The sequence below is a fragment of the Diaphorina citri genome, unplaced genomic scaffold (genome assembly GCF_000475195.1).
Source record: "Diaphorina citri unplaced genomic scaffold, Diaci psyllid genome assembly version 1.1 scaffold163, whole genome shotgun sequence".
Taxonomy (NCBI): domain Eukaryota; kingdom Metazoa; phylum Arthropoda; class Insecta; order Hemiptera; family Psyllidae; genus Diaphorina; species Diaphorina citri.
The window spans coordinates 128,028-145,999 of NW_007377600.1; the positions used below are offsets into that span (position 1 = coordinate 128,028).

General features: G+C 38.1%; 1 protein-coding gene across 4 annotated transcripts in view; it reads right to left on the bottom strand.

Moving 5' to 3' along the window:
* LOC103505306 overlaps positions 1–17,160 on the bottom strand; it is a 28,480-nt gene extending 11,320 nt beyond the window's left edge. The window contains exons 1-2 of one of the 4 annotated variants that reach the window (XM_026820641.1): positions 17,023–17,160; positions 1,941–2,233 (exon numbers count right to left, since the gene is read on the bottom strand). In XM_026820641.1, the coding sequence (XP_026676442.1) occupies positions 1,941–2,233; positions 17,023–17,073 (344 nt within the window). In that variant the 5' untranslated portion in view covers positions 17,074–17,160. The remainder of the gene's footprint in view (positions 1–1,940; positions 2,234–17,022) is intronic. The other 3 variants (XR_003390408.1, XM_026820643.1, XM_026820642.1) reach the window with 3 other exon arrangements.
* Between the last annotated feature and the right edge of the window lie 812 nt (positions 17,161–17,972).

The window sequence follows — 17,972 nt, forward strand, 5'->3', positions numbered from 1 at the left end:
AGAATATAGTGGATGGGTATATTGAGAGAATTGAGGAAAAATATGTTGATTCTCACTGCTCGATGTCAATTGACATTGACAAAGAAACACTGCATTTCGGTGGATTGGGTATGTTGAGAGAATTGAGGAAAAATATGTTGATTCTCACTGCTCGATGTCAATTGACATTGACAATGAAACACTGCATTTCGCCATGACCGTGATTTCAAGTGTTTCATCATAGGTTTTCTTTAAATGGAACAATAATAGACTATGCGAGGGATTGAACTCGCGCCCTACCGTTTACTAGTCGATGTTGACCTCTACGCCACCGAATTTTTAATTTGTTAAATTGTCCAGTTGAAACACTTCGTTTTTTTTCTTTTTCTTTTTATTTTTTAAGAGGGACTCAACTGCTGAGGTCTCATTGTCCCGAAAGCAAAAAGGAAACGGCCAGCTTCTATTCCCCTGGGCGGGAATCGGCCGGGACCCCCGGGCGGAAATGGAACCCGCGACCTAATACTTACAACTTACAAGGCAAGGCAGGGAATTACCTACAAAGAACGGCACGGAAAACCGCTTAGCGCCTGTCAATTTACCAAAATTGGTTTAGGTAACGCGATATGGGCACATACATGTTACGATATAAATAAAATAATGCATGTATTGTTTTGGTTTTTGTGTCCAGTGTACCTACAATATTATGTTGCCCTAATTAAACAATTTATCCGAGGTCAACGTAATTATATCGGCTCGTGGAAATAATTACTATCTAAAATCCTGCGCCTAATATGTACCTAAAATGGTTTTGATTAAACCCTATTTTGATAGCACAACACATTATGAGTCTCTATTATTCTGCTATGTTACGGAGAGAGGAGAGAGAGAAAAAGAGGGAGGGAGAGACTAGTTTCTAATATTATTGGTGGATGTGTCAAAATTACAAATTGTTCCTCTGGAATATACCTTTTTTATCCTACCTGCAGAATGAGACTGAGAAGCCCCTTCACTCCCGCAGTCTAAACAAGGTCTACCTTCAACTCAGTAAAGCTACCTCCCATACACTCAATCTCAATCAGAAATCAGAACCCCTCCTTCTTTACACATTTGCCAGAATATACCTTCAATATAATATGCCTTCGCCATGATAAAGTCTCAAAGGGTTTCTTACAATGCCAGAATGAATGAGCTTGGAGGGGAGAGAGAGAGAGGGGGGAGAGGGAGAAGTTAAATTATTCCCGTGGCTTCCCTCTCCCTCCATAAAAAAATCTATGGATGAACAGCACACAACTAGGTACCTACTTATTATGTTGGGATTTTTTCCAAGTCTTAAGGGGTAAAAACAAACAGATACCTTTAGCCGTATGAGTGTAATAGAAAGTAAAAAAAAGCCCTGTCCCCCTTCTCCTCTTTATAGCCTATTTCCGGACCAATACATTGTACCTACGTACACTTTTCCGGTCAAATGTATCTATGTTTGTACATGATGGAAATTTAAATTAGATGCTGATACAATCATTAACATACATATTAGCATAGTAGGTATGATTATTAGTTACATAATTATTATGAGGACGACTATGTGCGAGAAGAAAATCTCAACTAATTATCTAGTTTAAATGTCTGAAATGTAAATAGGTAATTATGTAAAGTACCTCAGTGGCGTAGAGTTCAAGGTGCTCGTGTGCTTATTAAAAGGCCGCAAGTTCAATTCCAGTCGAGGTAATACATTTCATGCTCATGAATGAGCATAGTAGGTATGATTATTAGTTACATAATTATTATAAGTACGACTATGTGCGAGAAGAAAATCTCAACTAATTATCTGGTTTAAATGTCTGAAATGTAATTATGTAAAGTACCTCAGTGGCATAGAGTTCAAGGTGCTCGTGTGCTTATTAAAAGGCCGCAAGTTCAATTCCAGTCGAGGTAATACATTTCATGCTCATGAATTCAACAAGGACAAAGAGCTATTGTATCCAGGAATACTCATGTTAGGCATATTGGGCATGTAATTTGACACATTGGGCATATTTGGATAATTTGGCATATTGGGCAAGCTGTTCAATCCTGGCATGTTGGGCGGATTGGGCATATTGGGTGCATTGGGCATGTTGGGTGCATTGGGCATATTGGGTAACATGTTATACAGGGAAGACAGACTTGGCATGGAGGGTATATTGGCCTGAGCTTGCGCTTGCAAGTGCGCGTAGTTGGGGTCCTCCCGCTTCTGCAGCAAGACATGTCCGGAAATCTGAAACACAGACTACCAAGATTAAGCCACCCGATATAAATGTAAGTAAATCGTAAATTTCTTTTCATAATTTTTTTGGAAGGAACGTAGGAGTCTGCAGTCAAAGGTAAAAGCACGCTACTATCAGGTGGAGAGTTAGCTTATGGGGACTTGGGGAGTCCGAAAGATGTGATTCAACTTCTCAATACATAGCACCAAACATTAACTAAAAAAAAAAAAATACCTATCATCTCCCTACCTATTGTAAGACTTGGAACAAAAGGGATAGGTAGATTGATACCTTGGAAACTTGGGTTTGGGGTGATATTTGTTTACCTACTAATGACCTAAAAATGACGAGCACTTCCACAACCTTTTCTTCATCCGTCAGGATACGAATTTCTTTTGTTCTGAACGAGAAGATTGGAGGAGAAAAAGAAGACAAACAAAATGTATTGATACTTTCATCTCCAGCATCCATTATCTAAAAAGCTACAATCACAATAGGGGAAGGCGGGGCAAGATGGGGCACTGGGGTAAGTAATGACAAGAATTTGCCTGGTTTTCAACTTGAACTGATCTGCCCAATTCTCAGCCGAATCTGATCTTCCCAATGCTCAGCTGACCAAATACCAACCATACAAGACGTTGCTTAACCTCATTGGTCCGTCGAGAACTGGTTATTACAGGCCTGCCTCGTTGGTGTAGTCCTGCCTCCGTGTAGTGGTCAAGGTGCTCGCCTGGTAAACAGGAGGGCGTGGGTTCAATCCCAGTCGAAGTATGGAATTTTATCCTCAATATGTATAATTTGACCACAATAATAGTAGTAGCCTACTGTTGGAGTAAAGGGACTTTTCAGTCCTATGCGAGCAGTATAAATAAGCACCATTATTAACGGAGGTTTATCGTCCTGAAATTCAAGGAGTTTAGGATAAGAGAAAGTCAACCTCTCCGAGGTCGAAACTTATCTGTTTAGTATAAAAGTTCGCCCTTGGTGGGAATCGAACCCGCAACCAAGCACTTACCCTCCGAGCTAACTGGTAACTATACGTTATCCAGATGGATATGGCAGCAATGAGTCATCAACCCAAAATGAAAGAACCAATCAGAATGCGAGAATTCCTTGCATTTACATATAGGTATTATTAATAAATTGTAAAGCCTCTGAAAGATGCATGGCGCCGCATGTACAATGATTACAAGAACACCTGAATTCGTATGAACGCCGTCAATCAATAATTAATTATGCAATGTGCAACAAGTGTCGTGAAGACCCGTGGTCTCACTATCTCCTCTTCTCTCGTTGAGTTTTCCATTTATTTGGGTCAAAAGTGTCAAATCGTACGTCTAAATTTCAAGTCAATCCATCGCAAATTGGACTGTCATAATTTTCACGAATGCATGCTACGACACAGACCACATGAGTCTAATGTAGCAGTTGGTCCATTGCTGCGAAATAAAAACGGTGTGAAACACGAAACACTAGTTTTTTTTTAATTATTATTATTATTTTTTTTTAAAAGAGAATAAGACTAAGAAAGAAAGAAAAGAAGGAATGAAGGAAGGAAGAAAGTAAGAAATAAAATCCACATTATTCTATCAACTAAATAGCGAAGAGCTCCACTATATGTGGTAGATAATGCCTCAGACATCAACTATGCGCCAGTGGTTACGCTCCACTCAAGAGTCGGAAACAAAGTTAATTAGCGGCTGAGACAGAAATAGGCAGAAAAAAGACAGAAACAAGAAGAGAGAGAAAGAAGAAAGAGAGAGAAAAAGAAGAAAGAGAGAGAGAGAGAGAGAGAAGGTGAAAGATGAAAAGAAAAGAAAAAGAGAGAACACCTTTCTGTATTAAATAAAGTAAACAAAACTATATGCATGTACACACAAATACAACATCCATGTGAAACGGAGTAGAACAAAGAAGAGAAGGAGGAGAAAGAGGAGGAGAAAGAAGGGGAACAAGAGACACAGGAAAAGGAAGAGGAAGAGGGATGTGAAGAATGAGAGGAAACAAGCTGGGCCCGTCCAGGGGAACAAGAGACACAGGAAAAGGAAGAGGAAGAGGGATGTGAAGAATGAGAGGAAACAAGCTGGGCCCGTCCCTCCGGGAATTTTTTAGCCCGTAGTTTATTCGATCGTGATTAGAGAAAATCAGTACCTATGTACCTAAAACAAGCTGGGCCCGTCCCTCCGGGAATTTTTTAGCCCATAGTTTATTCGATCTTGGTTAAAAAAAAAATCAGTACCTATGTACCATGTACCTACCTAATTTGTTTAATATACAGTTTATTATTTATCATTCTTGATTTGATTTTTTGATTTTACTTTCATGTAATGATTTAAAATCAAGACTAGAGCCCGTTCTCCCTTTATTCCCAATATAAGGCTCAAGTCACCCATCCATTTATTGGCCTTGCTCGGCGTAGCCTAACATAGGTGACGCTAAAACCGGTCTTAAGTCCTAATAACTACCAATATAATGTTTAAGTCACCCATCCATGTATTGGACTCGCTCGGCGTAGCTTAACACAGGTGACGCTAAAACCGGTCTTAAATGTTAAAAAAATTGCACCACCACTTTCGTGTTCCTGGTAAAAAGACCTTTAATTTGATTTATATGTAGGTCGACCAGGTTTGGATAAGTCCTTCTATGGGGACAGACACACAGACGACACTGAAGCGAATACAATAGCCCGTCCACTATACCTTTTTTTTACTATCGTAATAATAAAGGAAGGACGGGCTAGAAACCAGGGGAAGAGAGGAAAGGAGAAGAAGGAAAAGAGAAATATGAAGGGATTACAAAAAAGAGAAAAGGGAAGAAGGGACAGAACATTTGCACCACCACTTTCGTGTTCCTGGTAAAAAGACCTTTAATTTGATATATATGTAGGTCGACCAGGTTTGGATAAGTCCTTCTATGTGGACAGACACACAGACGACACCGAAGCGAATACAATAGCCCGTCCACTATACCTTTTTTTTTACTATCGTAATAATAAAGGAAGGACGGGCTAAAAACCAGGGGAAGAGAGGAAAGGAGAAGAAGGAAAAGAGAAATATGAAGGGATTACAAAAAAGAGAAAAGGGAAGAAGGGACAGAACAAAAGGTAGAGAAAATTATTGTACCTATAGTTTGTTCTAGATAATTATAAAATTTGTTCTTTGTAATACTTTGTGTAGAATTAAAACTCTACAAATAGTGTTTGGGTGGGTAGGATGGATTAAATTTGAAAATACTTCTTGTGCTAATGAAGTTTGCATTTAATTAAAAAATAATGTTGCCTGCGATGTCGGATGTATGAGACAACCTAAAGTAAATAAACCTTTTATTAAGTAGATATTGTAGATGCAGGTATATTTAACTCAAAGATTATTTAAAATTTTTCTTGAATGGTTACATAATTATGTTCATTGTAGGTATAGGTAGCACAAAGGTAAATAATTCCAAGAAAATTCTCATTCATTTTCCTTGCCCTTTTTGAGATACGATCCAGGGTCTGCCAAACACGGCAAACAGCTCTGGAGTTAGAGTACTAACCTATTTGAGTCAAAATGAACCCTGTATGTAACGTTAGAATCGAAAGAAGAACAAAACTCTTAAAGGCAGAGCGTTGGAATTTATTGATAGTATACTCTATAGTCTATAACATAGGTGTCAAATGCATAGAGTTTTTTTTTTTCGAAATAATCTCTTGTTGTTTGAAGACAATGTATGGAAATAGATTTTCTCGTGCTTTGTGAAAGGAGTGTAGAGAGGTACTTAAGTACAAAGCTTTGTGTAGAATTAAAACTCTACAAATAGTGTTTGGGTGGGTAGGATGGATTAAATTTGAAAATACTTCTTGTGCTAATGAAGTTTGCATTTAATTAAAAAATAATGTTGCCTGCGATGTCGGATGTATAAGACAACCTAAAGTAAATAAACCTTTTATTAAGTATTGTAGATGTAGGTATATTTAACTCAAAGATCATTAAAAAATTTCCTTGAATGGTTGGTTACATAATTATGTATGTACTTTGCAGGATAATGTTGCCTGCGATGTCGGATGTATGAGACAACCTAAAGTAAATAAACCTTTTATTAAGTACCTATTGTAGATGTAGGTATATTTAACTCAAAGATCATTAAAAAATTTCCTTGAATGGTTGGTTACATAATTATGTATGTACTTTGCAGGTATAGGTAGCACAAAGGTAAATAATTCCACGAAAAATTCTCATTCATTTTCCTTGCCCTTTTTGAGATACGATCCAGGGTCTGCCAAACAGCTCTGGGGTTAGTACTAACATTTTTGAGTTGGGAAATTTGGAATTCAAAAACGGTACCTACCTAAAAAAAGAAGTGAAACACAATTTAGAGGTTTGGAGACCATTTCAAAGATGTGTTTTTGCCTTTGGTAAACACTTGGGAGTTTTGGCATCTCCACCAGCAGCCTATAAGTAAATACATATCTATTTAGGTAGTTCCAAGCTATTTCAAACTAAAGAAGTCCGAAGATTTCTTCAAAGAAGATGTTTTTTACTTTCTACTCGACCTTCTTTTCAACACTTGGGAGTTTTGACATCTCCACCAAGAATAAGAATAGAATGGTAGAGATGCCAAAACTCCCAATCCCATATTGTATATGCAAGGAAAAAAAAATAAAAAAAGAAGTTATTTTTATAGGTAGCTATTTCCACAGTTAATTTTTTATTGTAATATTAAATCGTAAAGTTTTTTTTCTCATTTTAAAAATAATCTCTTGTTGTCTGAAGACAATGTATAGAAATAGATTTTCTCGTGCTTTGTGAAAGGAGTGTAGAGAGGTACTTAAGTACAAAGTTCAAAAGGATGAAGTCGATGCAAGAGAGAGAAGAAGTAGAGGACCAAGACAACGACGAGGAAGAAAAAGGAAAGGAAGAGTGGAACAAGTAGAGGACAAAGAAAAAGAAAAAGAAGGAGAAGAAGAAGATGAAGATGAAGAAGGAGAAGGGGAAGAAGAAGAAGGAGAAGGGGAAGAAGAAGAAGAAGGAGAGGAAGAAGAAGAAGAAGAAGAAGAAGAAGAAGAAGAAGGAGGAGGGGAAGAAGAAGACTCCATGAATTAATTTGGCTTTCGGCCCGGAGTCTCAAAATTTCCCGCGTGCTAGGGTTTTTAGGGTCAGTTAGAGCTAAGAGTTTTTCGTACATAACTTCACTTGTATATTTAGATAGGTACTTGTATATTTAGATAGTAAGATAAACGGTCTACTCGCTCTGTGTACCAAGTGAATAAAGTAAAAATTCCCTAGATAGAACTAGATACATATCTAAACAAGCTGCTGTACTAAACATAATTCCATACTTAGGTGTAAGTAGGTACCAAGAGTATGTATCTGAACAAAACACATTAAACTCTTAAAAGCTGACGTAAGATAAACGGTCTACTCGCTCTGTGTACCAAATGAATAAAGTAAAAATTCCCTAGATAGAACTTAGATACATATCTAAACAAGCTGATGTACTAAACATAATTCCATACTTAGGTGTAAATAGGTACAAGAGTATGTATCTGAACAAAACACATTAAACTCTTAAAAGCTGACGTAAAACATGTAAACAATCTCCCAGACAACTTTTCATACTCTCTCACACTTGTTGGTTAAATATTAACCTTTGCAAAGGATGTTGTAGGGGAACACGGGGTGTTATCGGGTAGTGACAACAGAGTGTCGTAACTTTGCCAGGAATTTCCCAAACTTTAGGGGAACACGGGGTATATCGGGTAGTGACAGAGTGTCGTAACTTTAACCCGGAATTTCCCAAACTTTATTACCCAATAATCTGAACATTGAAAACTTTACGTGAATTCCTCAAGTTTATTACCAACATGGCAGCATTTCTGGGATCGCGAGCTTTTTCTATTAGTTCGCGAGCATTACCCAATAATCTGAAGATTGAAAACTTTACGTGAATTCCTCAAGTTTATTACCAACATGGCAGCATTTCTGGGATCGCGAGCTTTTTCTATTAGTTCGCGAGCATTCTTGCTGAAAGTATGTCTTGTCTTGAGCTTCCATGTGGCCTTGATGGGAGCCAACGTGTCATCTAAGATCAACTACGGTAAGAAAGTTTGTTTGAACTATCTATATTCTATTTTATCTATTAATTTTATGTATTTAGTTCTTGGAATAATAATAAAGAAATTTTAATTTTTCCATTATAGATAGTAGGGACGTATCGAGGATTTTCATTGAGAGAGCCAAACAGTGTTGTACGGGAGAGGGGCTAGATACTCCAAATTTTCGGAGTCCGCCCTGTAGTAATGGAGCGAAAATTCCTATCAGGCCTCTCTCTTCAATTTCGGCACGATAAGACCTCAGCAATTACAGTTCCTTCTATAAATCCTCTTGAAAAAAAAAAGTTAGCTCCCATGGCGTAGTGGTCACTGCGCTCGCCTTGCACGCGGGAGACCCGGGTTCGATTCCCGGCGGGGTCAAGAAATTTGAGTTTCCATTATAGATAGTAGGGACGTATCGAGGATTTTCATTGAGAGAGCCAAACAGTGATGTACGGGAGAGGGGGTAGATGCTCCAAATTTTCGGAGTCCGCCCTGTAGTAATGGAGCAAAAATTCCTATCAAGCCTCTCTCTTCAATTTCGGCACGATAAGACCTCAGAAATTACAGTTCCTTCTATCAATCCTCTTGAAAAAAAAAGTCAGCTCCCATGGCGTAGTGGTCACTGCGCTCGCCTTGCACGCGGGAGACCCGGGTTCGATTCCCGGCGGGGTCAAGTTGGCGTAGTGGTCACTGCACTCGCCTTGCACGCGGGAGACCCGGGTTCGATTCCCGGCGGGGTCAAGAAATTTGTATCTGCAAAGGATTGATTCCGTGACTGGCTGTTGCGGGCCCCACTCAGCCTCGTGAGGAAAATGAATAGCTATGACATATAAATGCGCATAGCGACCGGTGCATGGTAGGTAAACATTGGATGTTAGGATTATTGAGATATTGGGAAAAATCCTACAATACTGCAGTGAGCACCAAAGTTGTGTCATAATAACACAAAAAAACTGCATTTACATTTACAGTTTTACAAAAAAAAAAAAAAAAAGGAGGAAGAGGAGGAGAAAGAGATAAAATTTTGTTGGAGAATAGTTTTTCGGTTTTGCTGTGCCAGGGTAGAGAAAAATATTTCCCTTATTTATTGCAAAACAACATGGGAAGGACGGGGACAGAAGCCAATAACAGCAGTGGCGTAGTTCATGGGGTTGAGAAGAACGAGAATCTTTTGAATCGTGAAGCCTGCAGATGTGTCCACACATAGTCGACGCCGACTGAAACCGCACACTGCCTCGACAACACACATAGATTAAACTCTTCACCTCGTCGATCGACGGCGTCGATTATGTCTGGACACCGCTTGAGATTGTCAGGAAGGTTGCCATGACTCAGAACAGTTATGTCATAAAGATGACAACATTGAATAATAAGAACATGAGTGCATTCAACACAACCAATATTTCAATATTCGTGCTAGTAATCCAGTGAACTGCAGAACTCACTCAGAAACAGGGCCGCTTCGGGATCCTTGAATGCCTAATGAGGTCCAAAAATTAAAATTGTTCTTAAACAAATATCAAGTTCTTAATACATAGTTTCAAGAAATTTAACAAAAGCTTTCCTTTTTCTTCAGGGTTCTAAGGCTTCCCTTTAATTCCTTCATTCTCTCGATTCCAAGGAGAGTTTGTAGAAATAGGTCCTTTAGGATTCACGTCTCCCCGCCACTGGGTTTAATAGGATAGAAATTGAAAATAAAACAGTTTTGTAGGACACATATATTAGATTTTTCACTCAGAAACAGGGCCGCTTCGGGATCCTTGAATGCCCAATGAGGTCCAAAAATTAAAATTTCCCTTATAAGTAACTTATAATTATTATGGGTTCAAGAAAAGGAATCTAAAATAGCTAAAAAAACTTCATTTTTTCTTCGGATTCCAGAATTTAGAGTTTTAGGACTTTTAGGCATTCCTTTATTCTCTCCATTCCAAGGAGAATCTGTCAAAATAGGGCCTTTAGGATTCACGTCTCCCCGCCACTGGGTTTAATAGGATAGAAATTGAAAATAAAACAGTTTTGTAGGACACATATATTAGATTTTATTTCTCCCCTATTAGAAACAAATTATGAGAAGAAACACCCTATTTTCACCGTCCAATTCTCAGGTCTTTGGTCCCCGACAGTATCTCGTTTTCGTTTGAAATTTATATCCCTACAGGATGTTGCAGAAAGTCAAAGTTTGAAAGCTTTGTGGGAACAAAAGGACAGCAATGCGTATAGCATAGAATAGATCTTGCTTATGTAGGAAATAAAGGGACAGCATTAGATATGTATGTATGTCATGCCACCAGCATAATAATAATAAGGTTTACTTAGTTTCTTCATATATCTCATCGTGTTCCTATAAGTATATGTGACTATACTTTTCAGGAACATTTTAGTTTCTTATATCATATTATCGTTAGATATGTATGTATGTATGTTATGCCACCAGCATAATAATAATAAGGTTTATTTAGTTTCTTCATATATCTCATCGTGTTCCTATAAGTATATGTGACTATACTTTTCAGGAACATTTTAGTTTCTTATATCATATCATGATTTGTTTTTATATAGGACTGAAATGTCCTTTTCCTCTTGCAGTCTAAAGAAGGTCTTTTAATCCTTCATGTTGATAGAAAAAGTTTGTTCAAATTAATGCCACTTCCTTTTGTCAGTGTTTCTGTCATCCTTCGAAGGATTTCGTTTCTTAATGCATTTTAGTCCATTGTATGCACATACATAATTATTTGATTATACAATGTCTAGGCACCTATTGTCGTCTTCTTGTTCTTCTTCTCCACCTCCTCCTCCTCCTCCTTCTTCTTCTTCTTTTCCTCCTTCTCCTCCTCATCCTTCTCCACCTCCTCCTTCATATCAAACCCATATGTTCTTATGTTCGCATTGATATCTTCTTCTTTTCCTCCTTTTCCACCTCCTCCTTCTCCACCTCCTCCTTCATGTCAAACCCATATGTTCTTATGTTCGCATTGATATCTTATTGTCATCATTATACCTATTAAGTCAGGCTATATTCTGTTTTGGGCTTAGCAAGGGACTTCTCAGTCTCATCCCAGTTGTATTTAAATGAGGTTTATATCAAACCCATATATGTTCGTATGTCATATGGAATCCATGTTGAACTCCCTGTAGTCTCGAGAGGCATCTCAATTCTGACACAAAGTCAAGTCTCATTAGTCTCATCCCAGTTGTATTTATATGAGGTTTATTATCAAACCCATATATATGTTCGTATGTCATATGGAATCCATGTTGAACTCCCTGTAGTCTCGAGAGGCATCTCAATTCTGACACAAAGTCAAGTCTCATTTCATTTCCTGCCACTTGAGGTGTCACTTTCAGTTTATGTTTGATTTCTTTCATGTCCTCCTTTATCCTCTACGATGTGCTCCTTTGCTATGTTTAGTATGTTTACTGTTTTATCTCAGACCTCTGTATCCGAAGGAGGAGGAGGAGGAAAAGAGGACGGAAAATCTTTGTATCGGTATTTGAGAGTTTGTTTTTTTGGGAAATTTGGAATTCAAAAACGGTACCTACCTAAACAAAGAAGTGAAACACAATCTAGAGGTTTGGAGACCATTTCAAAGATGTGTTTTCGCCTTTTGTAAACAAGTACAATAATGCAAACTAGAAACAGCAAGCACAAAATGCATTTCAGAAAAACGGATACCTACCTAGATGGTAGATGGTTTTTGTATACCTTACTCACATACACATGAGGGAATGGTATACACATGAGGGAATGGTTTACCTATGTCCTATCCCAAGATAAAGGTATCTGTTCACCGAACGAAAGATTTGAACTCCAAGTTTTAACTTGACTATTTGTCATTTTGTTTTTCTGTATTTTTGGTTACCCTGCAATTTCCGATTTGGTTTTGAAGGGCAAGATTGTTTAACACTTAAAGAACATTTTGTCAAAAGATTTTCGAACTTGCCGGACCTTTGTAGAGACCGGACCTCTTACTGAGTAAGTGTTGAGCTACTAGTTAATCTAATTATACTTCTTATCGAAGTTTTATGCGAGAGTAGACCCACGAGTTAGTTATGTTCCTCCCATGGTTAACTTCGTAAATCTCAAAAAGAAAAAAAATTAGACCTTTTTTGAGCTATTCACGTTTGATAAAGTTTCCGAAAGAGTGCGCTGTTTCGGCGATGAGTCTTTGATTCCTTTGTTAGCACACCCGCCATTATTGTAAACAGGTGCCTTTTTCGTAGACGTTGGAAAACTTTTAATAACAGCTAAAAGCTTCCATTTCACCCCCGCCCCGCCCCCCCGGTCCAAAGTTGCCGCCCCTCCAGTCTTTTTCCTCTACTTCCTCTTCTACCGTTTGGGAAAATACCTGTACTGCTATTCCGTCATGACTGACTGCACAATGCATTCAATTTCTTCAAACGCGCAATTTCCATGGCATATTTTGTTGCGTTTTTTTTTTTTATCGTTCTATTATTATTGTTCGCAAGAGTTTTGCTGTGGCCTCACGGTGATAGAACAGGATATTTGAGCGGTAATTTGGCATCTCCGCCAAAATGTACAGGGTGGTAAATATCTCTTTATCTATCTACTTCTCCCTACAAAGTACGTACCTACATACTGTCTCTCTAAACAGGTACATATAGGTATGTTTACTTGACTATGAAATTCGATAATTAAATTGCTTCTTTTTTGTTCTACTCGTAGTTTTGGTTTCTGAATTTTTGAAAATCGTTTTTTATGTCCTTCTCCTCCTCTTCTTCTTCTTCTCCTCCTTCTTTTTCTCTTCTTTTCTAAACGTTCTATTCCTCCTTCTTTTTTCTCATCCTCTCTTTCTCCATCTAAGCTCTTCCTCCTTTCCTTCTCGTCCTTCTTCTTCTCCTCCTCTTTCTCCTCCGATACTAATTTAATGAGGATTTAATTAAACATAGGTACCTAATATGAGTATGTTCAAGCACTATTACTATTATTATTGTTCACAAGAGTTTTGCTGTGGCTTCACGGTGATAGAACAGGATATTTGAGCGGTAATTTGGCTTCTCCACCAAAATGTACAGGGTGGTAAATATCTATTTATCTATCTACTTCTCCCTACAAGGTACGTACACACTGTCTCTCTAAACAGGTACATAGGTATGTTTACTTGACTATGAAATTCGATAATTAAATTGCTTCTTTTTTGTTCTACTCGTAGTTTTGGTTTCTGAATTTTTGAAACGTCTGGAAGCGAACAAGCTACTAATCAACAAATTGGTGTTCATTAATTTAAAACGATTCATTTGAACCCGACCCCCCATCTTCATTTCAATTAGTTTAATTTCAATTTCCTTTTGCTTTCGTGATAAAAGACATTTCTAAACTAGCTTCACTCTAGGACTTAGGAGACAAAAGGTTCAGTGGTAGGAAAAAGGTTTCGTGTTAGTATATATTATTTGTGTGCGGAATCTTGGAAAAGTTTCCCAAGAACTTTATGCTAAAAGGTTTAGCAGTTTCAGGAGGAAAAGTTTTCCATCCCCATCAAATCTGAAGTCCAACACAGGAACTACTTCATAGGTCGGTTTTCTTTAAAAAGAAAAGGAAAAATAAGTGTAAACACAACCCTAAGGAAATTGTTATCAGGACTGTAATTTCCCTGAAACCTGCTAAGATATTAATAATCTAAAACAAATGTTCATGTTAGCACAGAGGCAGTTGATACTTTGAAGTATCACTTGGCACTGAAAGTGCCATACCTGGAGTCTCAAATTTGACTAATGGAGGGAACAAGTAATCAAAATCTTAAATTATTTAGTCGTGGGAAAGCTGAGTCTCGAGTATAAATACATGATAACATTCTACTCCTCAGCTGGGATTCAACTCGCACCCTCCTGTTAACTAGGAGAGCGTCTTGACCATTACGACAGCGAGGCCGGTTATCATTGAAGTTAAGAAACGTTCCGCGTGGTTAGTATCCGGATCGGGCCTTATCAGACTTCTGTCACTTGTGACCTTAACAGTTATACAGTGACGTTAAATGTCTACCAAAAAACACACCCTACCTTGCAAGCGTTAGGCTGCGGGTTCGATTCCCGCCCGGGGCGGATTTTATCCTGAAGGGATAATGTTCGTTCTCGGAACGGCTGGCTTTCTCCTCTCCTGTCTTCCATTATCATTGAAGTTAAGAAACGTTCCACGTGGTTAGTATCCGGATCGGGCCTTATCAGACTTCTGTCACTTGTGACCTTACCTATCAGTTATAAAGTGACGTTAAATGTCTACCAAAAAACACACCCTTCATGGTTCCTTCTTTCTATGAGCTAGTATGACCAATGACCACCAAATCCTTACCTTAATAATTATCTGTTTCATCGTTAAATTAAACCTTTCATTCTGGAGTCTATTATTATTATAAGTGCACAGATCTCTCATTTCATTGGATCGATATTACATAACTATGCAAACCGGTATGCAATAATGGCATCCATACAGTGTAATGAGAACACACCCTTCATAGTTCCTTCTTTCTATGAGCTAGTATGACCACCATATGCTTACCTTAATAATTATCTGTTTCATCGTTAAATTAAACCTTTCATTCTGGAGTCTATTATTATTAAAAGTGCACAGATCTCTCATTTCATTGGATCGATATTACATAACTATGCAAACCGGTATGCAATAATGGCATCCATACAATGTAATAATGAGCTTACGTGATAAGATACTCGTAATATATTTTATTATTATTATTCCATCTAGCTTTTTTCTTTATTTATATGCATTTATGGTGGACGATTATACGGCCTTGGGCCACCTTGGCGTTACTTAACTCATCTGGTCGGTCATGCGATTTGAAGGTTGTACCCTAACTACATACATATATACACTGTACAGGTGTAGAACCACTTGTTAAGACGTGAAAGCAGTGAGAATTTTTCGTCTCCTTTTCTTTTTTTTTTCTTCTTCGTCGTCTTCTTCTCCGCTTTCCACTTGTAAATTAATACTTATCTATTGTTATTCATACTTTTTTCCATGTAGTACCTACAAACAACACTGCAGTAATCTGCTAATATATGGGTACCTATTTATCTGTCTGTAAAAAAAAAAAAAAAAAAAAAAAAAAAAAAAAAAAAAATCTCATTTTACAACAAAGGATTGTTATAAGTTTAAACTTTACCTATCCATAGGTATATTTACTATTTACGTATAGATATTGAATAATTGTTGCTCTCATTTCGTCTAAATGTGATTGAGGAATGTAAATTAATTTCGTCTGAATGTGATTTCGGAGTGCAGATTATTTGAAACGTAGGTACCTACATAACAGGAAGACGGCAGGAAGCATAACAATAAGCAATAATAGTAAGCATAAAATTCGTAAACCACAAATCACAGGAACAAAAATGAGAAGACAAAAAAAAAATGTATTGATACTTTTATCTCCAGCATCCATTATCTAAAAAGCTACAATCACAATAGGGGAAGGCGGGGCAAGATGGGGCACTGGGGTAAGTAATGACAAGAATAAATACTGGGAACACGCGTCATGTCATTGTCATACCACTTGTCTCTCGATACCACTTTGTGAAAACTTGAGGGAAAACTTTTAACAGTGAAACAAAACACGTGCTGTCCTCGAAAAGCTTTCTGTGTCATATCAGAGATAAGAATTAAGAATAGACAATCTAGACATAGACAGCTTGTAAGTAGGTAGATAGATAGAATAATAGTCAACTTATAAGTACATAGATAGAAAGAATAATAGTCAACTTATAAGTACATAGATAGATAGAATAATAGACAGCTTGAAGATAAATTAACAAGAGGATAAGACTATACTCAAGAGATTCCTATGGATTGTGCTTAGATTACCAAAAATTAAAGGATCAATCATGTATCTGTGATCCGTTTACCCTCTTTCAAATGGCATTCAGTCATTGGTTATTGTACCAAATTTTCTCTTGTTATTGGAATTCGAACCACATTTCCCGTGTTACAAACCAAACGTCTTAGGTAATTGTACCTATAGATAGGTACTCGCTCTAACATCGTAAAATAATAAAGTCCACTAAGTAATGAAGTCCGGGAAAAGATTCGTAACTACAAGGATCGAGTCTCTCGTTATTGGAATTTGAACCACATTTCCCGTGTTCCTGTTACAAACCAAATGTCTTAGGTAATTGTACCTAGATAGGTACTCGCTCTAACATCGTAAAATAATAAAGTCCACTAAGTAATGAAGTCCGGGAAAAGATTCGTGACTACAAGGATCGAGAATCCTCGTTCAATATGACGGTATAAGAACACAATTTTTAATTTGATTGGATGTTTGATATTAGCCTAACTCAACAAAGAGGCAGAAAATGGCCTCTTTACTGCACTACAAATTGAACAAATTACCTCCCAGAACCAAACACACCTACCTGAGGCGCAAGGATCGCGATCAAAACGAAAACTCGACCAGTCCAATAAGAACACAATTTTCAATTCGATTGGATGTTTGATATTAGCCTAACTCAACAAAGAGGCAGAAAACGGCCTCTTTACTGCACTACAAATTGAACAAATTATGTCCCAGAACCAAACACACCTACCTGAGGCGCAAGGATCGCGATCAAAACGAAAACTCGACCAGTCCAATCCATTCTAAGAACACAATTTTTAATTTGTTTAGATGTTTGATATTAGCCAACTCAACAAAGAGGCAGAAAACGGCCTCTTTACTGCATTACAAGTTGAACAAATTATGTCCCAGAACCAAACACACCTACCTGAGGCGCAAGGATCGCGATCAAAACGAAAACTCGACCAGTCCAATCCATTGTGCTAGCTCGAATGAATCTGACAAAATCCCCCGCGTACCGAAATCAACACGAAATGGAAAGCTAAAAATAGTCAAATATATAGCTCTCCAAATGAGGACACCATGTTGACAATCAGAGGGAACAATTGACAGACTTTATCCTCAGCGTTGACAAAACTGCGCGGAGTAACGAGAGAGGATCAGACGGGATAGAAAACGTCAAACACAAATGACGTTTCGTATGACGAGGAATATTGGGAAAATCCGGCGTCAATCCCTACTCCCTCCTAGCTCCTATTTCCCCAATATCTCCTACTCCTCCCTCCTAATTCCTACTCCTTCCCAGCTAATACCCCTTCCTAGCTCTCTACCCCCTCCTATAACTCCTACTCCCCTAATATCGTTATGTCCATGTCAACCGAAAAGTGACGTTTTGTATAAAACGGAGGAAATGGATTTTTCGAATCGAAAGCAAAGAACGTCAAACACAAATGACGTTTCGTATGACGAGGAATATTGGGAAAATCCGGCGTCAATCCCAACTCCCTACTCCCTCCCAGCTCCTATTTCCCCAATATCTCCTACTCCTCCCTCCTAATTCCTACTCCCTTAATATCTCTACTCCTTCCCAGCTAATACCCCTTCCTAGCTCTCTGCCCCCTCCTATAACTCCCACTCCCCTAATATCGTTATGTCCATGTCAACCGAAAAGTGACGTTTTGTATAAAACGGAGGAAATGGATTTAAACGTCAAACACAAATGACGTTTCGTATGACGAGGAATATTGGGAAAATCCGGCGTCAATCCCTACTCCCTCCTACCTCCTATTCCTCCAATATCTCCGTCTCCTCCCTCCTAATTCCTACTCCCTTAATATCTCTACTCCTTCCCAGCTAATACCCCTTCCTAGCTCTCTA